Source organism: Sinohyriopsis cumingii, chromosome 18 (assembly GCF_028554795.1).
Source record: "Sinohyriopsis cumingii isolate HCF-2022 chromosome 18, ASM2855479v2, whole genome shotgun sequence".
Taxonomy (NCBI): Eukaryota; Metazoa; Mollusca; class Bivalvia; order Unionida; family Unionidae; genus Sinohyriopsis; species Sinohyriopsis cumingii.
The window spans coordinates 49,273,340-49,300,684 of record NC_142978.1 but is presented as its reverse complement, the minus strand read 5'-3'; the positions used below and the strand labels follow the sequence as shown (position 1 = coordinate 49,300,684).

The following is a 27,345-nucleotide window of genomic DNA, read 5'->3' as shown; positions in this document are numbered from 1 at the left end:
CAATCACTCACCTGTTCTCGGAGCCTCAAGATGTGGACCGACGTTCAATCTTCCACCCTTGTGTCAACAATGATGTTCAGGACGGACATACCCATGTATGTCCGGTCCAAGTGGACTGTTGTCGATAGGACAGATACTAGTCTGTGGATGAGAAGAGTTTACATAGAAAGACAAGGATGCCTCAAGAGAGTACTTGTGTATGGACCTGCAGTTAGAAGGAGTTTAAGAAGAAGAAGATGTGACAGATGCCGTCTATGTTAATATTAACATAAAACCAAAGGCCCTTTTCAGGGCCACCCACATTTCTCGAAAAGAGATTGACTTTCCATTGCCTACCCCTTTTTTAAAATTTTTTTTAAAAAAAAAAAATTTAAAAAAATCCCATGTTCAATTCCCCTTGTCCCTATACAGGCCCAAACTCTATTCCCCATGTTCAATTCCCATTGTCCCTAGAGTGACCCAGCAATATCTCCCATGTTAAATTTCCATTGTTCGAATGCCTTTGTCCCTAGAATGTCCCTAGCATGGATATTTCCTTTCTCCAATGTTAAATTCCCTTGTCCCCAGAGTGACCCAGGGTTTTTTGCCAATGTTAAATTTCCATTGTCCCTAGAGTGACCCAGGGTGGTTAATGTTAAATTTACATAGTCCCCAGATTGACCCAAGGGTGTTTTTAATGGTAATTCCCATTGTCCCTAGGGTATCCCCATTCACTACTTTTGCATGAGAAATCAATAAATATATTCGGTCAATTTATATGCATTACTGTTTCATTCAAGAGTACTCTTAAAACTCGTCTATTTCGACTGCTGCAAGAACAAACTTAAAGACTTAATAATGTTTCCTACCTTAAATATTTTCAGCATGTTTTATGTTTTCTAATTTCATGGCGTTTATTTTTGTAATCATATCATTATATATGTTTGTTTTTTTTTTAAAAAAAATGTTTTAGGTGTTGTCTAATGTTATAAAGCGCATAGAGCTTCTAAAGACTAGGCGCTATGCAACTTTCTCATTATTATTATTATTTGACAGTGTTGATACTGGTCTAATTTTAATGAAAAATAAACTTATATTTTTTTTATTCCAATATTTACAGATAATTTGGTTATAAAATCTAGATGCGATAACTCATAGGTTTTGTTCTGATTTCAGCTAATAACTATCTGATGCAAATTTAAAAGAAAGAATAAACCTCTTACATTCTCTTACCATGCTTGTGAAAGCAGTAAAAAAAAAAAAAACTAGTATAGTAAATCAGGTATGTGTGCTTTATTGTTTTTCTTTTAATATTTCACGTGTTCCCAATAAGCCAGGCTCTATTCCCGGCCCAGTCATACCAAAGACTTATTATTTATTTTTTTTTGTAAAAAGGATACTAACAGCTTCCCCGTTTGGCGATCAGCATTACGAGGTTAGTGTTAGGACTGGTCGGCCTGGTGTCAGGATAATGTGACTGGGTGGGACATCATGCTACATGTCTGCGGCATGATGCCCCAGTGCTAGACATCAGTATAAACTGTCACACTGCAGACATCGTAGCGATATGACTGAAAAATTGTTAAAGCTAGGTTAAAAATCCAAATCACACACACACAAACACACACACTCAGCCAAGCACTTGTGCCGCATCAGCCCGTAATTTGTGCAGAATCAGCCACGGTCCGAATCAGCCAGCATTCCTAACAAGCATATGGTATTCATTAAACTCCACTATGATGCATATTAAACTTTAAGCTATCGTCTGATTTCATTAAAAAATTTTACTTAAATTTCCTTACTCATCTGCTTTAAAAGAAAAAGTTAATGATCAACATAAATGTATTAAAACGGAAGACTGATTACGGACTTTAAAAACATGTGGAAAAAGTTACGGACTTCAAAAACATGTGGAAAAAGTATCATTGAACACCGTTTGTAATGAGCTGGAATAGAAGTTTGAACGCTTTTGTCGCAAATTATTTTGGTTTTATCAGAGAATCAGTGCAAGGGATTATGACGCAAACAGCTGCAGGGAATATCCTAGGTGACCATCTTTACATCGTATTCCCAGACAGATATGTCAAACTCCAACGACATCGACGTTTGCAAGAATCTGCATGCGAAACTGAAACTAAAGCACGACGGCTTTCCTCTTATCTAGATAAAAACTTAAAGTCCTATTTGATCATTCCGAATGGATCATTCATTGACGAAGATAGTTATGTGAAATCTGCAGTTATAGCACACAAACTATACAGAGGATCGAGTGTTTGGACGGATTTTACTTTTGCATTTGTGTTATCATGTCCCACAAATTTAAAAAGCGCGCTCGACAATGGGGCAGTAAAGAGAGGTTTATGGGCTGTTAAAAGCGGTGTAGGTATAAAATCAAACAGCGAGGATGATATACTTAAGTATGTACAACAGACGGAAAATCTATCCGCTTTTGAAGTTTACTTGGAAGCCGAGAGCACATGCATATTTCGAGCAGTGTCAGAGAAAGATGGAGAAAAAAGTTTTAAATTTCATGTTGAAATTACCAGTGAAGAAGACGAGTCATCTTGGATATTTAACAACCCAAGTTTAAGCCCTGTTTTTCACAGCTATGAAGAAGCCAGATATATATTACAGAAGGTGATATAAATTATTCTTTTTATTTATTCATTAATTTAGCAAATGATTTTTATTTACTCAGAAATTTAGAAAATGTTTCTTACTGAGTAATTTAGCAAACGTTTTTATTTAGTACGTTAGCAAAGGTTTTTATTTAGTAAGTTAGTACATGTTTTTTATTTACTCGGTAATTTAGGAAACTTTTTCAGTTAGTAAGTTAGTAAATGTTTTTTATTTACTCGGTAATTTAGCAAATGCTTTTTATGAACTTATTAATTTAGCAAATGCTTTTAATTTATTCAGTCATTTAGCAATGCATTTTACTTACTCAAAATTGTGATAAAAAACAGCACAAGTGCCAAAAATTCTGTGCAACTAGTTTCACATTTATGCTTTTTGAGGCATGAAATTTTTTGAAAGTAATTGATGATGTATTAGAAAATAAAAGATGTCATCCATTTCTTTCAAAACATTTTGTGCATGAAAAAGCAAAACGGTGAAAGTAGTTGCACAGACTTTTCGGCATTTGTGTTGCTTTTGTAATCCCAATTCTGAAATTTTTCAACTAAAGAATGGCATCAGATTGTGATCAGCTGAGAGTAATGACATCTTTGAAATATCAAACATTAATTTACTATCTGAAAAACAAATGAAAAGCAGCCTTCACAGCAGTTTCTTGAACAAAATGTGTTGAGGAGGGGATTGTTCAATCAGGTTTACGACTGAAACTGAAAATATGCATAGGAAATGGAAATAAAGAATTCCAAAATTCAATCAACAGTCTGTTACATAAAGTTTCGCTAAACATATGCAAGCGATTAGCAGAAGAACAACAAAAAATATCACTAAACATAGGAAAACAGATGGAAAATGTTTGGGATGAATTGAAGAAGAAACTAGATGGGCAAAGCCTTTTCAGTTTTGATCAAGAAGTATATCAGAAAACAGAATTAATGAAAAATAATACACCTCTGAAACAGAATAAAAAGCTGAACAATTTACAAAAGAGTAAAGAAGAAAAAGTCAACAAGTTGAAATAACTAGAAAATAGCATATAATCCATAAACAGCTGAAAAAGCAGCAGTAGAAAAGCAGCAAATCATCACAACAACAGAGTAAGCAGCTGCAGAAAAGTAGCATTGAAATCATCGCAACAACAGAGTAATGAACAGCAAGAAAGGAAGTATTCAAAACCCAAAGAAACTACAGCAAGGAACAGTAATACACATATAGCACCTCCCAAAACATCAGTAAACCAGAGTCAACATAAATAGAAATCAACATGATGAACAAGAGAGAAAAAAACTTGACTCCCCAGGGCACAACAATGAAAACTTAAACATAAGCCGTAAAATGGGGCGAATCAGAAACAGTGACCATGAGAAAGACACTAACTAACCTGGTAAAGATTTTATAAGGGCTAATAGAAACAAGATCACAAGACAAAAGAATAGGAGGTTCCGCAGATTCAAAAGTAGAGAGTTGAAGAAAGAAAAAAAATAGAAGAAAACAAATTAAGAGAGGTAAGAAACCGTGTTAAATCTCTTACGTTGAAGATTAATTGATAATGACTATATTCTGATAGGCAAAGGGCTAAAAATTTGTCCCAAACCAATGTCTCAATAAAATTAAATTAGCTGAAGAAATTTGTAATTTTTCTAAATGCCTAAAATTAAAGGAAATTTTTTATGATAAAGCATACAACATTTCAGAGAGTAAATCAAATTCTTTTCATTCTAAAAAATGGGTTATTTTAACACAATTAAATCATCTTATACACCACCTAGTGGATGTGATTCATATTTAGATTTTTATATTGACATGATCACGAAAGAGATATTAACTGGTAATCATCAAAAGCAATATCATAGTAATATTTCTAAGGATAAAATTAAGTCTATATTTAATCAAATGAATGACAACAATATAGTGATTAAAAAGGCTGATAAATCAAACACTGTTATTTTTATGAATGAAGAAGATTACGTTAATGAAGTTGAACGTCAATTAAATGATGAAAAATACTACAAACATTAACGAAGACCCGTCAATAAAAATTAAATAAAAAATTTCAACATGCAGTAATGAGATTGCTAAAAATAATAATTCCGTATATGAGAAATTTGATACTTTCTCACTTAAGATACATACACCTCAATTCCACATATTACCCAAAACTCATAACAATTCTGACTATAATTTACCTTTAAATTATCCAGGACAACCCAATATATCAGGTTGTAATTCATATACTGAAAACCTATCCAAATTTATTGATAGTGTTTTACAACCTTTAATGAAATCACTTCCTTCATACATTAAAGATACTACTGATTTCATTAAAAACTATAGTCTATTCCATAGCAACCTGATAACTCAAATAAAACTCTATCCTGGTGTCTTTAGATGTAACATCACTATATACCAACATTCCACATGCAGATAACAATCCTAATAATAGCACACTATCTAGTGAAGATATTTGTAAAATAATAGAACTTTTCTTACCTCTACTGTTTATAGACCAACTTGCTAGAACGCCTGTAATCCTACATCAGTCTGTCTGTTAGCATGAGTTTAATATCACTTCCAGGGGCCCCGAGTGGTCTAAAGCGCTCTCCGTTACGGATCACTGCCATCTCACCTCTGTCTGCGCCGGTTCGAGTCTCGGATTCAGCCAATGTGGGTATGTGAGAAAGATTGCCAGCAGCTTCTCGTGGGTCGGTGGTTCTTTCCGGGGTTTTCTTGGGTTCTTCCTCCATCATTAATACTGGCTGCCATGTATAGCCTATCGTGTGCTGAAAAATGGCGTTAAACCCCACAACAACATCTCAGTTCCTCCTTAATTATGTGGAGGATTGCCATGGAACTTTAAACACAGTCATCCCAAGGACTAGTTTTTCATAAATGAAAGCAGTGCTGCTCAGACATTCATTGTGTCTGCCATGGTAGCCATGTTGAAAGTCTTGTTATTGTTATTTTTCCTGTACAGAAACCATATCAACATGGAGCTTCACCAGAAGACTACTTATGATGTATATTTGGTCATAAATGGTTATACCCAGACATCCAGTATGGCTGCCACAGGTGCCATCTTGAAAATCTTGTCGAAGTAAATCCTCCAGAATGGATGGTCATCTTAACATTGGTTTTTACTTAAAGATATATTATAATGTCTGGCTGGTCACAAATGAAAATGATGCTGATGTAATGTTCAATATGGCTGCTACAGAAGAAATTGTATTGCTATTCCTCATAAATGGAAAGTCATACCAACATGTGATTTTCACCAGGTAAGTTCTTATAATGTCAAGTTGCTCCTGCATGAAAATGGTTTTGATCTGGTATTTAATATTCCACCACAGCAGCCATCTTGAAACTCTTGTTATCTTATGTCCTTGTAATACCACATACCTGTGATTTATTATTTCAGTGTTATGACATGCCAGATGTAAAAGAGTTATTGGAGATAGCCGACAGGAATCTTCTTGCTGATTTCAAGAAGCAGTCAGCAGAAATGAGCTTAAAGCATCCCTTTGTGGTAGTTGAAGGGCTGGATGCCACAGGTAACAGTAGCTGTGCTTTTTAGTTTTAAAAACAAACTCAGAACATATTCTTTAGGCCAGAAATTGAAATCTGTAAAATTGCCATGACGTAATCAGCAATTTTCCTTTTTAAACTGCCCACCCACCATGATCTACAAAGGAGATGCAGATACAGACAACTTGAACTTTAACAAACATTCATGCTGAGGTGGCTACACAAGTACATATTCTTGGAACCATTGAGCTAAAATGTCCAGGAAATTCCCTCACGTTTTATATATATATATATATATATATATATATATATATATATATATATATATATATATATATATATATATATATATATATGATGCATGCAATTTGACTTGTTTCACAAAATTTGTAACTTGTCTTTGGGCAGTCAGAACAGGTTTATTTTTCTTTCTTCTTTTCAGCACTGATACGTATATTTTTAGGTTTTACCTCTGATTTGTTGGCACTACTAGTCATAGATCAGGAGGGCTTATAGAACGGTCTGTTGTATGTTTTCCATCCATCTGATGGCGCAGGTTTGTTATTACTACTCCTCCATAACTACATGGTGGATTGTCATGAAAGTGGCACCACTTGGCCACCCAATATGGCCACCACAATAGCTATCTTGAAAATCTTGTTATTGCTTCTCCTTCTCCAATGTTGGCTTTTCACCAAAAGACTATTTTTCATGTCATATTGATCTTAAATGAAAATGTCTGATATCCAATATGGCTGTCACATAAGCCATTTTGAAAATCTCTGGCATTCCTCCTGAATTAAAAAACATAGTGGCATGTGGTATGGGATCAAAAAGTTGAGATCCTGATTGCAATATAAAAAAAACTGGTATTCACACTATGACATTAATTTTGCCCCACAGACCTGAACCAAACTTTATAGATAACTTAGCATTAGGAAGAAGCCTGTTGATTTGGGGGTTAAAAGGTCAAAGATCAAGGTCACTGACAGTAAAAGGAGGCATCCCTTTGGAATAAAAATTGATGTTATTGATTTTGGAGTCTGGTCAAAGTCACTTTGACTAAAAGTAGAAACATATTTTTTACAGAATACCTATCATTCTAGACTTAACCAAAGATTCTGAAGGGCTTTGACTTATGGCTGACTGATATTGTTGTCAAACGGTCAGTGGTCATGGTCATTGTAGCTCAGTGAAAAATGGGTTTAGAGAATAAATATTTCCTGAGTAAGTTCTCCGATGCATAATACTTTGTGCATGATTTGCATTTAGAGTAATAAACATACCTATAGCTTCTGGGATTTAAAGGTCAGAGGTAAGGGTTATATTAAGAGTAATAAGAAAATAATGGCTTATGCATTATACGTTTAGTTCATGGCAGCACTCAAATTTTGTCACTACTTCCATTTTTTCATGATTGGGGAAGATATCAGTTTGCAAGGATCAATTTCAACTGGCAGTTTATTTTTACCAGTTACTTTAATAATCTCTATTGTGACCCAAGCATTTTGGAGAGAGAAGGAACGATGTAAGAGAGATGTAATATATTTCTATCACTCTCATTTGTCACTTTAATCATTTTGACAAGAAATTTTTTAACAGGTGCAGATGAATTCCTCTTGTTTACAACTGAAGTCAGCTTTATAATGGACATGAAAATAGGCTGTGTGATTCCAATGCTAAAAATGCAATAAAATGCAAATAAAAAAACTCATAAAATTAATGTCCTATTGCTTGGAAGAAACTTTAGAAAAACTCAACCAAAAAAATTTGTAGACATCATGATTGCTAGTGATCTAAAATGAACTGCAATATTGAAGAAATATGCCTCAAGGTACCACTTTATTTGATGGTTTGATACATAACTTGTCATTTGCTCACAAAATATGAAAGAACAGGCTTTCAGAAGTTGAGTTAGATATGTTTGGACTGTTGGACAGTTAGATCTGTTTGGACAGTTTGAGAGTTAGATCTGTTTGGAAAATTGGACAGTTAGATATGTATGGACAGTTAAATCTATTAGGACAGGTGGAAAATTATATCTGTTCAGACAGGTGACAGTTAGATACGTTTGTAGAGTTGGACAGATAGATATGTTTGGACAGTTTGAGAAACCCTAGTAGTACAAGCTGAAACTTTAATAAATCCAGAAGTGAGCAACTAGGTTATAACTAAATACCAGGAAGTACGTCAGAGAGAACAGTAAACATTAAACAAACACACTCACTTAATAAACGAGAAAATATTTAATAGCTAGAGGAATTATGTAAAATTCAAATATAAAACAGATGCTCTCCTGAAAATCCTGGGAAGATTCCTTGTCCTACAAAGGCATACATGTACTTAACAAATTAACATTTGCAAGTAAATAATTGAAAAATAAAATTTTTTTTCTTTATAAGATCTGAAATATTTACAAAACTTTAATTTGGCATGAATATCTTTCACAACATCCCATTCACCTGTCATATTTGCATACATGACATGTGTCAAACCAATTCAAGGTTAATAAATCATAATTATTTTTGTATCATTCAATAGTCTGTGACAAATTCGTCCATTTTTAAATATTTTTGGAATCACTGACACAAAGTACTGGTGTTGTGGAGAAGTACTGTGACCAGAAAAAGAAGCACTGCAATAAATTGGTATCTGGGCTATACTGCTCACCTGTACCAATGTTACATTGTAAGAGGCAGCGGTATATTTGGGGGTGTTATAGTTAGGGATTATTGTAATGTTTCATGTTACTTAATGCATAGACCGCTCCGGTGGCCTAGTGGTTAGAGCATCTGCCTTGGATGTGGGAGGTCGCGGGTTTGATCCCTAGCTATGTCATACCACAGAATTATAAAAATGGTACTAACAGCTGCCTTGCTAGGTGCTCAGCATTAAGAGGTTAGTATTAAGACTGATTGGCCTGGTAACAGGATTTTGACTGGGTGGGACAATATGCTACATGTCTGTGTTAAGATGCCCCAGTGCTAGAGATGACTTTGAACTGTCACACTGCAAATATTTGATCAAAGAAAATTTTCAGCATTGAAATGTATCCTATTGAATAGTATGATTTTTTTTGTGTGTTCATGCTCAGAATGAAATCACAGACACACTTGAGAAATGTATCATTTCAATTTCAGGAAAGACAACTCTTACTAAGATTCTAGAGGACAAGTTAGGTGCTGCCAGATATTATACTCCGCCACCACTTGTCCAGCATTTGAGGCAGCCTTTTGATGCTGTACCGGAGATTGTAAGACGAGCTTACTACAGTGTTGGCAATTACCTTGTTGCCATGGAAATAGCCAAAGAGTGTCAGACAAGACCTGTTATAATGGACAGGTAATGGATCCAGAGCCCTCTTTAAGATTTTGAAAGCATGTGTTGACATTGTTAAATGAAGGGGAGTGCAGTATGTAAACAAGAGGCCTGACTCACAGTAGTGCTAATTAATTGGCACCATTAACCTTAACATGGAGTTTTTATCCTGTCAGTTAATTGGTTCCCTTCTTGCTACAAAGACAAATCATTGTAATCTTTATGAAGTTTGTGGAAAGAAGATGACATAGAATAAAAACGGTTTAATAATGTTGAAATGAATTTTCTGTATTTGGGTCATTGTGACCTTGACCTTTAAGTTGTCATGCCAAATATCTATAGCTTATTTCTTTCACATGAAAGAAAGAATCTTGATAGTTTGGTGCCATTGTATGGATTGTAGTTAAAGAGTACTGTACATTCAAAGGATAATTTTTTGTTTCTTTTTTTTTGGTCTAATGTTTGAAAAATCAATATTTTAGAAAATATTAGATTTAAAGCATTCAGAATATAGTTATTGTGCTGGAAGAATGTTTTCTAAAAAGTGTTTTTAGTGAGTGTTAAGTAAAAAGTATTTAAAAAAAATGATTTCCAGACAAAATTTTCAAAATTTTTTTGTTGTGAGGGTCACAATATTAGCCACCATATTGAGTGATTGTTTGCTGCCATTGATTTGCCATACCTTCATATCAGTATAAATAATTTTAATATAGGACAACTTATATGAGGTTTGTTCCATTTAAGTATAGATTGTTCCCATTGAAGGCACTTTTTTAAACATATATATGCCAGGGTGGTCTGGTTACTCATAGTTCAAATTAAAATGATAAAAAATTCTAAATTGCATCTTGGGGTGACTACTATACAATGAAAGTTCCTTCCCTGGGTCCCAAGTTAGTTTCACTGGAACAGCCTTGAGAATACGTATGACTGGAACATAATTAATATAGGCCATTTGGGTTATTATTCCTGATGATTTTCATTCTAAAATATGTTAAGATTATTTGGTGAATAGTCAGTAAGTGAGTCTCATTAAATTCAGTTAACTTGACTTAATCCAAGGATCAGTTCAAATTTGGGGGTTTTTGAGTTCAAGTTTTTTTCCCTCAAAATATTTGAGAACTTGGGGCCATAAATAGCAACTAACGTTATTATCTTGTGTTCATGCAGGTATTGGCACAGCACAGCTGCATATGGTATTGCCAATGAATCGAGTACTGCCGATTTACCTGAACTGGGTCATATGGTGTATAAGTGGCCCAAAGACCTGCTTCGGCCCAGTGTGGTTCTCTTCCTTTCTGTGACAGAGGAAGTCCGCAAGCAACGACTTAGTGGAAGGGGAGAGGAGAGCACATTTGAAGAAAAACATCTTGACAGGGACAAGTTGTTTAGAAAAAGGTTAGAAGAAATCTTTTCCATTTATTTCACCAAAAATAATTCATAAAATATCTTCAGTACAGTATTGTTATTGTTCTATCAATATTTATAATAAACCTACTATTTTATACAAGAGTATATATAGCTGGCTTGGTTGACCTATTAATTCCTAGTAACTTGTACATACAATGTAGGTTACTATGATTTACCTACAACAGAGATAGTCAAAATGATGGTGGAAATACCAGGCTAGCTTACACAAGATTACTGTAAATGGAATCAGTTGGTGTTATTGTATTTTTTAAAAAAATCAAATAAATTCAGGATGTCATTATTCATCTCTTTACGATTTTGAGTAGGGGCCCCGAGTGGCCGAGTGGTTAAAGCATTCTCTGTTATGGATCACTGCCATCTCACCTCTGTCTGCATGGGTTTGAGTCTCGGATTCAGCCAATGTGGGTATGTGAGAAAGCTTGCCAGTAGCTTCTCGTGGGTCAGTGGTTCTTTCCGGGGGTTTCCCAGGTTCTTCCTCCACCATTAATACTGGCCGCCATGTATAACCTATCGTGTGCTGAAAAATGGCGTTAAACAACAGCAACAACAACAACAATGATTTTGAGATATAATGCCTGTTTGTTATTCACATATGATCGACATGCCATTTGTGCAGAATCACAATGTTTGATAAGTACAGCATGTCCCAGATGATACAAATTCACTAGTCTAGATAGTTTGTCAATAAAGGTGGATCATTCTTAAATTTTCAGCCAGTCAATTTGTAAAAAAAATACATAATTCATGATGAATCTTTAAATAGGCTGCAATTTTACACATTATAATTGTAAATTACAAAATAGAAACCAATGCACAAATGCTTTGATTACAAAACATTTCAAACTCTTCAATAGTGATAGCAATGTAAAAGCCAAAGATTGAGGAAAATTATCAATAAAAGTTCTGAAGCTTTATTTTTCTGGCTTTGGTACTGATGATTTATCTAGCGATCTGGACAACTCTGAACCCAAATCATAGATTTTATCTATGTAAACACCGAAAATGAGAATGTGCAAAATGACAGCCATCACAAACTACTTGGATGTAATCTTTCTTGGGATCCCAAATAGCTGGCAGAATTTTAATCTTTATTACTTTTCTCCTTCATAGACGACAACTTATCTGAGCCCATAAAGCAATTTAGATGCATGCTGAAAGAATGATAATCACTGGTTACCTGTAACACCTGGCATAATTATAGCTTTTGTACAGTAAAGTATCATCATTGGTATTTTGAAAAAATGGTGAACGTTGCTACCATGACCCCACAAAAGTACTTTTTTGCACATGGTTTTCATTAGGTTAGCCAAGTGGTATAGAAAGCGCATGAACTATGCAAATTAAAGACATCTGGTCATTTTAATTATTTATTAATTATCTTTATTTTCTTTATGTTTAGGAATAAACTCAAAACATACTGTATCAGATTTGTAATAAATATGCTCACCATGGAGATACCTCGTAACTATTGTATGTCCAAAACGTCAAAAATATTTTAAAACCTTTAAAAAACTAAAAATAACCTAAACTTTTAAAATTCAGTTTCACTTCTAACCTGTCTGTGTGACATGATAGGATAGACAAACTCGCTGCCAGTCTGACCTAATTCCTTCCTAAATGAGGTTGCCAATTTCTTGCTTGAATGGTCTGTCGAATACCCGAAAGGCATAAAGATGCGAGGCCTTGTGACATTACATTCAAGATGTGACATCAGTTGCATAAGGTTGTGTGTACTGAACAGACATGTTAACAGAAAGTCTTAGTCCTTTTATATTATTTCCTTTAATGGCAGCCCTATTCCTCATGTTACATGTGGTTTTTTATGCATGCACATGTTACATGCGGATTTTTATGCATGCACATATTACATGCGGATTTTTATGCATGCAGCCAGGTTTTAAAATAATTAAATTGCTGTAACAACAAAAACACAGTACTTGTGTAACGTGTTGATTATTATATTTTATTATAAAGTTTACCATAAAAGTAAACTGATTACTTCAGATTTGAATGTTTTTGTTATTTGCATGTCATTTTTTATGGAAATATACACGAAAGTTGTTTTGGTAATCAAATTGTCTACATATAGTGTATTGTTCATCAACCAATCCTCCGTTGCAATTTCCGTATTTAAGTTTTATTGTTGGTCTATCTTAACAAGGGAAAATACTCTTGAATAAAGTTTTTCTTTGAAAAGTGAAATAACTAAATCTTTTAAAATTAAGTTTTTAAATGTATTATTTTAAGATTTTTTTTTACATGCATTTAGGATATTTTTTGTAAAATTACATTTATTGCTCAAAATGATTAAGCTTAGGAGTAGTATATGCATTTGTATATGTGTATGGTATCAATAGTTCATTGTAGGCAAAAGATATACGCATTTGTATATGTGTGTGGTATCAATAGTTCATTGTAGGCAAAAGATATATGCATTTGTATATGTGTGTGGTATCAATAGTTCATTGTAGGCAAAAGATATATGCATTTGTATATGTGTGTGGTATCAATAGTTCATTGTAGGCAAAAGATATATGCATTTGTATATGTGTGTGGTATCAATAGTTCATTGTAGGCAAAAGATATATGCATTTGTATATGTGTGTGGTATCAATAGTTCATTGTAGGCAAAAGATATATGCATTTGTATATGTGTATGGTATCAATAGTTCATTGTAGGCAAAAGATATATGCATTTGTATATGTGTGTGGTATCAATAGTTCGTTGTAGGCAAAAGATATATGCATTTGTATATGTGTGGTATCAATAGTTCATTGTAGGCAAAAGATATACGCATTTGTATATGTGTGTGGTATCGATAGTTCATTGTAGGCAAAAGATATATGCATTTGTATATGTGTGTGGTATCGATAGTTCATTGTAGGCAAAAGATATACACATTTGTATATGTGTGTGGTATCAATAGTTCATTATAGGCAAAAGATATATGCATTTGTATATGTGTGTGGTATCAGTAGTTCATTGTAGGCAAAAGATATATGCATTTGTATATGTGTGTGGTATCAATAGTTCATTGTAGGCAAAAGATATATGCATTTGTATATGTGTGTGGTATCAATAGTTCATTGTAGGCAAAAGATAGACGCATTTGTATATGTGTGTGGTATCAATAGTTCATTGTAGGCAAAAGATAATCAGATACACTGTGGCACTAGCAATAAAGAATCGCAATAAAACTTTTCATCTATGAGTTCATTTCATTATAAACATTTGGCTGGTGAAAATTTTGAATTGTGCTGATGTCTACAGATATTTGCCTTGATGTTGATGACATAAGCATGTGTCAGGTATTTTTCAGTTTGCATAAACAATGTAGGGTGTTATATATACAGTAAAAGCTGTTATGAGAGACCGTCCCTTCTGCCAACAACAAATGGTCTCTCAAGACAGGTGGTCTCTCATAACAGTTTTGTACAAAAAAAAACAGTTTCTAAAGTCCAGTTTCAGTACAATATAAGGAAAACTAACTACAATCACTGTACATGTCAGAGGTCTTGGAAATGCTTAATCACCTGTATTTGGATGCCAGTTTTGTCGGTGGGAGTCCTTCAAATGCATGTAATAGGTGTGCAGCAAAATTTAAAGACTTGCCACCTGCTGAGTGGGAAAATGTGTTGATCAGTTAGCTGTGCTGATATTTGCAATGACATAATTCACTGGCTGAAAGACCCTATGATGTACATGTTGCCATTATAAGAGTACATCAAAAGAACATGATGCAATAGCTGGGCAGTAAATTAAAAGGCTTTGACTGGCAGATGGGTGGGCTCACCTCTGTCTGCGTAGGTTCGAGTCTCGGATTCGGCCAATGTGGGTATGTGAGAAAGCTTGCCAGTAGCTTCTTGAGGGTCGGTGGTTCTTTCTGGGGTTTTCCCGGGTTCTTCCTCCACCATTAATACTGGCCGCCATGTATAGCCTATTGTGTGCTGAAAAATGGCGTTAAACCCTACAACAACAACAGCAGATGGGTGGGAAAATGTACTGATATTTACAGTGATTGAATTCAGAGGCAGAAAGACCCAGAGATGTACATGTGGTTATTTATAAGAGTACATCAAATAAACAACTTTAGCTTTCATTATTGTGTTAATTTCCGAATGTAGCGGAATAAGCAGTGCATGTGACCTCAGAATCAAGATATGCTTAGGCTTAGACAAAATGCCATTCAAAAATTTCGATAAGTGTTTTGGGGTTAAATGGCAAACTGATGAAGATTGTAACAAGATTTGAAAGAGTGCTAAAGTTGCTAGAACTGTTAGTTTGGGTGGAACAGTAGCTAAGTGTAAGAAAGTGTGTGATGCCTTAGGTTAGTATTTGAAATAAGTCTTTACATGGATTGACAAAATTCAGTCTCACTCTGAAGGACAAAGAAGAGCTATTTCTGTTATAAAGAATGTAGAAATTAAACTCAATGGCAAGCAATAGTTCTTCTAATTTTCTTAGTTTTTGGGAGGGGACTGCAATTTTTGCTGGTGGGACTCCTATTTTTACCAAAATGTGAGTCCTGGACTCCTAGTTTTTAAATCCTAGCAAGATCTGTGCATAATACTCTATTCTTTATTAATAGTTCTTTCTAAAGTATTGTATTGGCAATTAGCGATATGTACATTAGCTTGGTTTACAGACTGTATTCTCTCACTATATATAAACTGGTAGCCAGACTCCGACTCTTACTGTATTTAATTTGTATTGTGTTGTTTGATGCTTGATCTTTGTCCATAATTGAAGGCAGGAGTTTTGGGCCTACCTGACTAATGCTATTTTTATTTAAAGATATTTACTTGAATTTGAATTAAAGACCTAGCCCTTTTTATGACCTTAGAAGGTTCTGGAAGAGAACTTGTTTACAGGTTTTTGTAGTTTTCCATTGAGTTTTTTCAGAAAATGCTATTGTGACATAGATCTAGTGGGGATGCATATAATTAGGCTTTTGTCAAGAAATACTTCATTCCTATTTTAACAACAGTCTGGAATCACATTTAGTTGTGTTCAGATATAATTAGAGAGGAATGACTTACATTATTCATTGGAATTACAAAGTGCTCATGGACTTTTCAGACTGAAACACTACTTTGGGATTATTGAGGAATCATTCAGAGACATTCTGGATTGTATCATTATGATACACCCAGACTTTGGTACATCAGAACATTCAAGATTATTGGAATTCATTTGGAATATTCTAAACTTTTGTCTTGTGATAGAACCTTTAGGATTATCTGGGACTTAAAATCACAAGACTGTAAGTTCCCTTTAAATTTTCACTTTATTTTCTAGGGAAATAATAAAAAAGTTGTTGAATTTTACAAAACTGATTGGTTTCACTTTTTTCTATTACTTAGTTTAACATTATAGAGTCATAACAGGGGGTTTAATATTTTTTATAAAGGAAAATGCACACGTTAGCAATAAATCAAACTGTTTTATTTGTTTGGAAAGAAAAATTTCAGAGATTGAGGGAAATTACATTATGTAATATACTTGCTACTAATGGTTTATTAAGACTGAATTTAAATAGGAGCTTGAGTCTTCAGAGAAAATTCCATAGTGCAGCCCTTGTTTGTTATAGTCAAATATGTTAGTAGTGTTCTGGAAAAGGTTTTGTATCTGCATGTACTTAAATTAGAATTATATGTTTTCATGTAGCTGGCAATACTAATCATCAATTCTTCATTTACAGATTGTGTGAGGCCTACAGGAGAATGGAGGACCCATCCTGTATAGAGATAGATGCATGTGGTTCAGTGGAGTCAGTTGTACAGTCAGCTCTAGAAGTGCTCAGCAAACATGACATTACCTTTAGTCAGAAGACTTAGCTACTCAAAACCCTTATTTATTTACTTGGTCCAATTTCAAATTAGGCCTGGTTTAATGATGATTTGTCACTGCAGCTTGTTTTCACATAACTGGTCACATGAGCGGTCACGTGAGCTAACCCAATAAATAACGTATGGTGTATTTATAGTACTGTTTATATAATTTAGAATAAGACTGCACACATATTGCATTTTATCTGTTAATGCTATTCAGATGGAGAAACAAAATGGTGCCAAAATCCAGTGATGATTTTTTTAGAAAAAAAAAACTAATTAAATATATCGTTTAAGATAATAATAAGTTACCAGTTGCATGTTTTTGTTGGTTTAAAATGTAAGCACATTTAAGCAAAATTTACTTTGGGAGAACACAAAATTTGGTAGCCATTTTCTATTAATATAAAGGTGACCTCATAAGATTTTTGGGTCATTGGTACTTGTTTACTCTTCGGTCATGCCTAGCATCCTTGGTTATGACGTAAAGGGCATTGATGTTTAACGGACAAGACATCATAATACAAACGAATATGTGTTTGTTACTTACTGAGTGTAAACAGACAAGTGATGCTTATTAAATTGTATGATAACTCTCAGTTTTTGTCACTGGTTACAGAGTACCTTTTTGGCATTCTGAACAAGCATTGATTGGTCAGAATTGTCACATGACTATTTTCCAGAGAGCATACATAGGAGCAAAAGTTGAAGATTAGCAGATACCTGTAGAAGGTCATAGCATCCATAGTTGTATATCTCCATCTAAAAAAAAGATAACTGTCTTGAGGTAGTTTTAATTACAAATTTACTAAGTCACATTAGTTAATTTTTATTTCTTTATTATCAGAATAGACTAAAATTAGATCTATAGTACAATACAGTAGTCCCCCTCTTATAAGGCCACCCCTAATGCAGCAGGGATGTGGCCTTATAATGCGGGTGGCCTTTCTAGAGGGGGATGACAAATGTGAATAGTAAATACATATGAAAAAAGTCACAAGTACATTTAATTTTAAATATTTAATATTTTAATTAAAAAATCACATGCATGATGTGAAAGAAATGTAAAACAAACTTTGTCATCATTTTCAAAAGATTGCTATGAATAACCATTGATATAGTTTTAAAACTGTCTTTATAACTATGTTACAGCTCACATCATCTGTCACTTTGTTGGTAACAGTCTAAAAAAACAAACCAGTCTCGCCACATTAAAAATATCCTTGCTGTCATATCCCCTGCATATATCGTTTAGTCTTTTGTTCCAATCTTTGACAACTTCATTATTAACATCAGCCGATTCGCCACTTAGGAAAGAACACTTGATATTGTGTCGCACTTGAAATCTGTGCAACCATCCGTTACTTGCGGTAAAGTCGTCATATCCCAATTCAACTGACAAAATTTTTGCTTTTTCTTGTCTTTCAAATCAGGATACAAACGTCTCCTGGCTCAAACAATCTTCCTTTCTCCGTCCATTTCACCTTTCCACTTCTGCAGAATTGTTTCATTATCTTTCACGATATTGTTTATCTTAGTCTTCCCGACGTTAGTTTTCTACAAGGATCCTCGACGACCCCCCCCCCCCCCGTTAGTTGAATTACTTTCACGTTCTCCTCTAAACTGAGAATTTTTATTTTCCTCGATGACATGTTGATCTTTTTGCATGAAGTTATTCATGTTGCCAACTACAATACTGATAAAACAATTTTGTATGCATCTAAACAAATTGCCGTATGATTTTAAAGGAAGTTATCTTGTCACGTGATTCGTTAGTCGCAGTCTGGTACCCTATTGTTTTTATACATTTCTTTACACTAAGTGAAAGAAGCCAAAACGGCTTCGATATGTACCATTAACATCACGCAGATTTGACCTCGCGGCCACTAGGATTTGTAATTTTTTGACAATTATTGTCAGTAGTAATAGCCACTGATTATCAAAGTGAACAATCTCAACATCTTACTTAGGGAAGCCATAAAGGCTACCAAACCATTTTCCTGCTGACTTGTGTATTGTACATCGATGCTGCCACTTCTCAGCTGTTATGACTGTTCAATAATTGTAATTTTAACAATTATCAGAGTGACGAAACCGGACTTCTTACTATAACACAGCAGTAAGGCTAATTGGATTACATGTACGTACCCTTTTGTATGGATTAAAATTTGTGTCTTTCTCGGTTTTTATGGAATAAATTTGGCTTCTCGTGAGGCGTAAATGATATAATATTAACCTTAGTGGTAAATGTACTTTACTCAACACTTCTTTCAGTAACGAAAACCTGACATCGGGAAACAGAAATCGGATTACTTAACACACATTATGAATAAAATACTTGTTCTGGATACATATTCAAATAAAATGCGGCCGCTTGTGAGGGGTAAATTTTATAATTTTGCACTGATATGCTGGCCGCTGGTCGCGTTAACCGGGTGGCCTTTCGCGAGGGGTACTTTTGAACACAAACTCGTCGGTGCCAGCGGATTCTGGCCGTAAGGAGCGGGTGGCCGCTGGTCAGGGGGGGCTGTTCAAGAGGGGGACTACTGTAATTGGAATCAGTTCAGTTAAGTCAGTTTTATTGTCTGCTGTTGATTCCAGCTTCATGCAAAAGTAATATTTTGCCATACTAAATATAAGCAGAAACCTACCCCTGCTCTGAATTTAAGGCTGAGGTACAAAGTACTTTCCGTATTTTATGTATTTTTTGTGCCCTTTAATTTTTTGTCCACAATCCAGTTATCAGAATAGTAATATTTTAAATGTATCATATTTTTTTGACATATCATTTTGTATTTTTTGAAAAATAAAGTAAATTATTTACATTTGCAAAAGAGTTTGAAAATACTGTATTGCCATTTTGTTTTTGCAAAAATTAATAATTATTTGTTGGTGATAAACAGTGTTTCCCTTTACCCTCATTTGCACTTCAGAGACCCCCAAATTTTTAATTTGACCCCCAGTTTTGATACCAAAGTTAGACTTTTACTCAATCTGACCCCCAGTTTTGACACCATGGAGATTTTTGACTCTCAGTCTTGCACCTCTAGGGGATACACTGGATAAAATACAGTGATTGATGCATAAGCTTATTGTCATTACAATATCTACTGGTGTTTATTAACAAATGGACAAAGGCCTTCACAAAACATATTGTTAAATATTATCATTAATTAGTTCTCCTTATGAAGTCCATCACAGTAACAAAACACAACATGCATTTTAAAATGAGTTTGGAAGCCCTTTGATGTTTTCTTGTCCAACAAACATTATATCTCAGTGCATGCTAAAGTGAAGAACACAGATCAATGAGTCTTATTGTTTCATTATAGTCGTATGAAAATAAAATATAAAAACCTTGTCGTTTTCTATCGTAAATGTGAAGGTCAAGGACTATGTCAAATCAATTTGTATATACATATAATAACTTTTAATGATTGTACTGTTTTATCTTTGATATAATTAACATTTTATTACAAATCTATTCTTTGATATACCACTCTATTGTTATCTTTATTGGTGAGTTCAAGTAACAAGTAATGTGTATGATCACTTGTCCTTACAACATATGCTGTATGGACAATGGCTTCAATAGCACATTGACAGATTTTACTTTCCCTAAAGAGAGCCTCATTTCCCTACTGGCAGCCTCACTGATTTGACCTCTCCTGTCGATTCTTGCCCTCTATTTGGTTTCAGCTGGAATAACCAAAGCGCTAAGCATGTTTAACTACTGTGTAAATAACACTGCATAGCCATGTGGTTGTTGTGACAATGTATATCATAATTAAAACAAGAATGAATACTTGATTTAGGGGTGTTAATTGATAATGGAATATAGTAGGGTCTTAATACATGAGGATTATCACAATTGTCAGGTCTTTTTTCTCTTTGGAAAAGCTACAAATAAAAACTGCCCTGAATAAATACATTTCTGATGTGAAATCATGGATGACATGTAACAAGCTGCAGATGAATGATGATAAAACTGAGGCCATTCTAATCACAACACAAAGACTTTCTCATTCACATCCTTTACCTCAAACAGTAAATATCAGCAATGCCAACATTAAATTTACACAATCAGTACAAAACCTAGGTGTTACTCTGGACAGGACTCCCACATTGCACCAACATGTCATGAACATATGCAAGGCTACATATCTTGAGCTGAGATGCATCAGCTCAATTTGCAAATATCTTTCAGTTGATGCCACTAAAACATTTGTGTGTTCATTAGTACTTTCAAGACTGGACTATTGTAACTCAATTCTGTCTGGTTCATCTCAGTATCTACTCCAGAAACTTCAAAAAGTTCAAAACACAGCTGCTCGGATCATACTTAGAGTACCACGATCAGAGCACACCTCCCCGCTGCTCTGTACCCTACACTGGCTATCCATTCGATCCAGAATCAAACACAAAATTTGTTCTCTGTGCTACGTTTCACTGTTGGACTCAAGTCCAACATACCTATCTGATCTCACTCATGTGTACACACCAGCAAGATACTTACGCTCCTCTTCTGACAATTGTATACTCATTATTCCCACTATGAAAACAAAGTCATATGGACAGCGTTCTTTTGCATACCAAGGCCCAGCAACGTGGAATGAATTGCCCACTGAACTTAGACACAGACACAGTGATCACATTCAAGAGGGCTCTCAAAACTCACTTATTTCGACTGCAAGAACAAACTTATGGACCTAATAATGTTTCCTACCTGAAATATTCTCAGCATGTTTTTTATTTTTTAATGTTTTTCTAATTTCATAGTGTTTGTTTTTATAATAATATTATTATATGTTTTTTATCTTATAGGTGTTGTCTAATGTTGTAAAGCGCTTAGAGCTTCTAAAGATTCGGCCCTATACAAAGTCCTCATTATTATTATTATTATTGTACACTTGATAAAATTTTGTTTCATCTCTCTCGCTCTTGCACACAATACACATATGCACGCTCGCGCACATTAACTAAAACTTGATTTTGTGTTGGTTTTTTTTTTATTGCAATTTTATAATGAGGTTATTATTGCTGTAAGAATACAAGTTTCACTTAATTTCTTGACAATGTGGACTCCTGTCGTTGTGCACAATTTACCAATACCCATAACTAATACGTGTTCTAACCATCTTAATCATTTTGCCAACATTACACAACATAACAGCTACAAAGAAGTATGCTCTAAATGCAGACAAGCTTTTTTGAGTACTTTTATTTTTATTGTAATTATTTTCTTAAGTTTAAAGCAGAATGAGACAGAAAATATATGTTTACTTTGTACGTTTGTACCGTTAGGTTGTCAAGTAGCGTGTGTTCAGAAGAACTTGTTCGGGTACAATCTTTATTTTTCATACACGGTCAGTACCACAAAATGATCACTATTTATTTATCATATAATTTTTCATACAGTACACTGGAATTAATAATTATTTTTTTATGTACAAAAAATTCCATGAAATACAGTAGACTGTATGTAACCATTTCTTTATAATGATTAAATTGGGGATATGAAGGCCAGCATATAATAGCCTCATTGTGTCACATATATTTACATTAAATTGGGGATATGAAGGCCAGCATATAATAGCCTCTTTGTGTCACATATATTTACATGTAATCATATATATTCATATTTTAGACATATTTTCTTTTTATTGAGCATTTAATCATAATTTTTTATAATCAAAAAATAAAAGAGGTCCTGAACTGAAGCGTTTCTTTAAACGTATTATATTTATATATCATTTAGCACATTCCCCAGCCCACACACACACCTGTTACAAACAGTGTCAGAAAATGAGGTGTCTTAGGTCTGTGTGACATCCTGGATCAAAAGTAAGTCTTACAAATCATTAGTTTGACAACTGGGACAAAGATATGGCAGTATAAGACAACAATGCAGATGGTTGTCACTACGAATCCTGTGCTTTTCTGGGGAGCCAGTCGCAGAAATAGCAGTATAAGACAACAATGCAGATGGTTATCACAATAATTATGTGCTTGTCTAGGGAGCCAGTTGCAGAAATGGCAGATGATTTAAGACAGATGTCACAGAGGGTCATCCTTGACTCAAAAGCTCAGCTAGCATTATCTTTAAACCAGCTTTATAGATGTATTTTGTTTGAAATGAAATGCAGATGCATAGTCAGTGAAATAATTGAGATATGAGGCCATTATGGGTAACCAAGGTAGAAAACCAAATGTCAGAGAATGTTAAGTCGAGGTGATCCAAGAAAAGAATGCTGACAGAAAGTGATGGGAAGCATGAAGTCTCTTAGATCACTTACTGAATGACTCAAGTAACTAGAAAAGAATGCTGACAGAAAGTGATGGGAAGCATGAAGTCTCTTAGATCACTTACTGAATGACTCAAGTAACAAGAAAAGAATGCTGACAGAAAGTGATGGGAAGCATGAAGTCTCTTAGATCACTTACTGAATGACTCGAGTGACAAGAAAATACCAGAGTTTCTAGGAAGGGTCAAATTAATCTTTTAGTAAGAATACCGAATATGTGACACATTTCAAAAGCAATGCACCAGAAGATTTTTTTCAGGAATTGTTCCATATATAAGAAATGTCAAGGCCATGGAAAGAAGCCAAGAACAGGAAATGCAAGAGGAAAGAAAACTTCAAGCAGCCACCTCTGTAGGTCGGGAGTTGATGGATAAGGAAAAGCCTGTTGAATTAACAGAATTTACATATATAAAAAAAAACTGTATACATTTGGGGAATATTGGAAAGAAAACAAATGGAACAATGGTTTTTTTGTGAGGTTTCTGCTAAGTATTGGCCAATTCCACAGAATACCAGAGAAATTATGAGTATTCTTGGGCTGGCCTCCTACTATATGTGATTTGTCATGGAATATGACAAAATTACAAAACCATGGCATAATATATGCATAAAGTTTAAGAAAAATAAGTTGGTCTGAAGAATGTGAGAAAGAATTCAACCAATTAAATTAAGCTTTAATGTTGCCTCCAGTCGTAGCATATCCAAGGCCAGGATTATGATTAATACTGAATACATATGCCATTGACCTGTCAGTGGTGGCAGTCTATTCCATGAGCAGGATTACACTGAAAAAGTTATTGCTGACAAGTTGATCAAGAAGCACAAGGTCTATCACCCAAAACGAGATATTAGCCCTACTTCCTGTGTGGTCAAAATGTCCTCCTTCATACCAACAATGCAGAAGTGAGCTGGATGCAAAACTTAAAACATCCAACTAGACATGTTGCAAGATGGTTGCAAGAACTAAGTATTTATGACATGGATGTTACTCACAGAGCTGGGTACACTCAAAAATGATGACACAGTATCGAAAAAACCCATGTAAGATTGATCACAGACAGCAAGATGGGAATAAAATATCTGAAGATTTGACTTTTTGTTTTAAACTGTTAGTCAACAGAACATAAGGCAGTTACAGGTGACAGATTATCCCAAATATGAAGCTCTCAGAAATATTAATAGAGGTCAGCAAAAGGATAAACTGGAGCAGTTAAAGAACAATGGCTTGCATACCACTCTTTTCACTCAAGCACATCGCAGACACCAAATATGAGGACTCTGGGACAAGAAGTTGTCATGCCACTAGAAGCAGTAATTGGGCAGCCAAATAGCATGGATATGCCTGTAGAATGTGGAGTGTATGCTTGTAACCTAAGGAAGAAGTTTGAATGTGTTCATGAAATGTCTGAAATAAAGGGCAGTAGAAGAGATACCATTTACTACTCAACAAGAGATTTTTCCAATCAGGACAGGCTGTGGGTGCATGAATCAGTCAGGAAAGTGGAGTCTGTAAAAAGCTTACCTCATCTTGGAAGGGGCACTTTGTTGTTGGTAAGAAAATTGATTATGTGACTAATGATATGAAGAAGTTGTTAAACAGCCATCAAAATTATACTACATTAATCATTTGGCACCCTGTCATGGTAGGAACATCCCATCATGGGCAATGCAATACCAAACATTGGAATCACACCATTTTAGTTGGAGGCTTGATTTCTGCCATGAGGTTTTATGTACAGTTCAGGACTGAACGGATCACCCAGTTGCCTCTCCATTGATGGTATAATCTTGTTGGCTGGACAAAGTAAGATTGTTCCATTATTGGACATGATGGAGGTGGTGCACCCATGACAAACCATTTGTTTTTTGTTTGTAATAAAACAAATATATGTACTATAAAGTTGTTTTCCTGAAGTGATGTGTGAAGAGTGCTTACTTCTCATTTTAATAATATGCTATCCTACGACTATATTTTTGTTAAAGTTCAATTACATGTATCCAGATTTAAATGTATTGAGCAGGTGCTTTATGAGAATGACAACCTTCAAATCATGTGTTAGTAAAGTTTAAAGGACAAGCCAACTTGCAAAGGAGAATAGCTGTTAGTTGATTAACTTATTGTCTTATCACAAGCGAATTATAAATGCATGATTTTAAAGGAACCTTTTATTCCTTTCAGTATTTGTCCTTTGGTTGTTGTTGTTGTTCAAGGGTTTAACACTATTTTTCAGCACAAGATAGGATATACATGGTGGCCAGTATAACTGGTGGAGGAAGAACCCTGGAAAACCCAGGAAAGAACCACTGACCCACGAGAAGCTACTGGCAGGCTTTCCCACGCTAGCCGAGCCTTGGACTCGAACCCATGCAGACAGTTGTCCTTTGGTTACAGAATGACTGCCTCCACAGTAAGACTTGTTTGATGGATATGTCCAACAACATTCAGCTTCAACAGGGATCTAAAGAACCACTTCATGGCTAGACTACATAAGGGTAGACTGTCCATGGTGTATCCAAGAAGAGACCACTAATTGGAAGATAACCAACCTTTAAAATATATCAAGAGATGACAGTTCTTTCCTCAAGACTCTGACACTGGAGTTCTTCAGCAAGAGCAACTGATTTCTAATGCATGGTTTACAGCTGCAGTGACCAGAACCAGAGTAACAGTATTAGGATGGCTAGGAGTTGTAAAAAAAAATCATCGAAGTGATAGCAGAAATGGGAATCTAGGTGGGATGCCATGCTTGGATGAACATCAGCACCAGTCCAATCCTAAAATCTGACCATATACACTGCTGTCTTAGTCGAGATTCATTTCAGATTATGAAGAAAAGATATGGAAGCCAGAATACAAAAAAACTTTGATGCGAGTCCTACTCACCCATTTGGCCAGAGATCCAGATGGAGTTGGAGGTGCATTCCTTTCATGTGACTGGAGGAGGCATAACTATAAATTTTCTATCAACAAATAGGACACCATGATACAGATTTTAGGTGAAGGCAGAAACTGAGAGATTGCTGGATACACTCCAGAGGAGATTAAAGCAAACACTCTCACTTATCCTATGATTAATTTTTCTAAGATGACCACTCTGGAAGATGTTTACAGGGAACTGAAACAAAAGCTTGCCAAAATTATTGGAGTGAACAAAGACACCATCACACGTGTCAGCAAAGCATCGGCTTTGTTTACTCCACCTCATGCTGTTAAGGAACCTCAGTGTGCCACCAACACTAAAATCACTGAAGCTAAACATACCAGTACCAGTAACAGCCATGTACATAGTGCCAGAAATGTCCATGATAGCTGAGGAAGCGCCAAGTGTCCTGACGCTATCAATAAAAGATTCATCTTTATCATGGATGCATAGCGCAGCCTGTAATAACCTGAAGGTGTCTGGACACCAAAAAGAGAATTCTTGTAATCATAGAAACTGAATGTAAGCATCTTTTGGTGCCAGTTCACTGTGACTGGAAGGAGATGAGTTTCACCTTCATGGAAGAGTCGATTGGCCACCTGAGGGATGGACAAGTATGACACCTGACCAAAAGCTTCTGTTCGGGCATACATTCCTATGCTACTCGAGACAGGGGCAGGAGCAAGGTGAACCCAGTACTTGAAAGGAGTCATCTCCTGGACAAGTACAATATGCTTGTCTTTCCTGGAACAGCCTAACCTGGGGTGAAATGGTGCCAAGAAAAGCCAGATTATCTTACAGCTATAAATGGCTTCGACAATTTACCAAACACACAGTTCCAGATCAAAAGCTGATGAAGAATTTTAGCAATGGTTGAAGGATCAGTCACTAGAAGAGACCAATTTACTCAAAGTCTTAAGAAGAATAAAGTCAGTTCCCTTGTGCATCAAATAAAATTTAGTACCTTATAATAAAACTACGGATATCACTGAAATTCAAAATTTGGGCTTTTGATTCAGGAGAATCAATTTTGTTTTAAGCAGTGGAAGCGTAATAGACCTGGGGGCTCTAAAGCTTTAATATGATGCATAGGGAGGGTGATTTTTCTGATGTAAATTAAAAATACTGAAACTGTCAATGATTATATACTGTAGAAAGAGTTAATCTGAACATTGCAATGCGACTAGAAATGAAGATATTTTGATATACTCCTAAATTTGTATGCAGCTGTTCATGTTATGTGTCAAGTATGATCACCAGTCATGTGCACTGCACCGTCATCAAGTTTGATCTTGCACACTGATAAATACTCATACAATGTTCTGACTTCTCACTTCATATGAATTTATCACACCAAGAAATATGTTTATCACACCTAAAATCCCATCCAAATCAGCACTTGA

General features: G+C 35.0%; 1 protein-coding gene across 2 annotated transcripts; it reads left to right on the top strand.

Annotated features, from left to right (window-relative positions):
* Positions 1-1,911: 1,911 nt before the first annotated feature.
* On the top strand, positions 1,912-22,436 carry LOC149776597 (UMP-CMP kinase 2, mitochondrial-like). 2 transcript variants are annotated; one of them, XM_089941080.1, is made up of 5 exons: positions 1,912-2,616; positions 6,029-6,161; positions 9,276-9,477; positions 10,624-10,851; positions 16,587-22,436. In XM_089941080.1, exons 1-5 carry the CDS (start codon positions 1,921-1,923, stop codon positions 16,720-16,722), a joined length of 1,395 nt encoding a protein of 464 aa, XP_089797206.1. In that variant the 5' UTR covers positions 1,912-1,920; the 3' UTR covers positions 16,723-22,436. The 2 variants fall into 2 exon arrangements, with proteins under 2 accessions (XP_089797206.1, XP_089797207.1); XM_089941081.1 differs by lacking the exon at positions 1,912-2,616 and adding an exon at positions 3,377-4,118.
* The last annotated feature ends 4,909 nt before the right edge of the window (positions 22,437-27,345 follow it).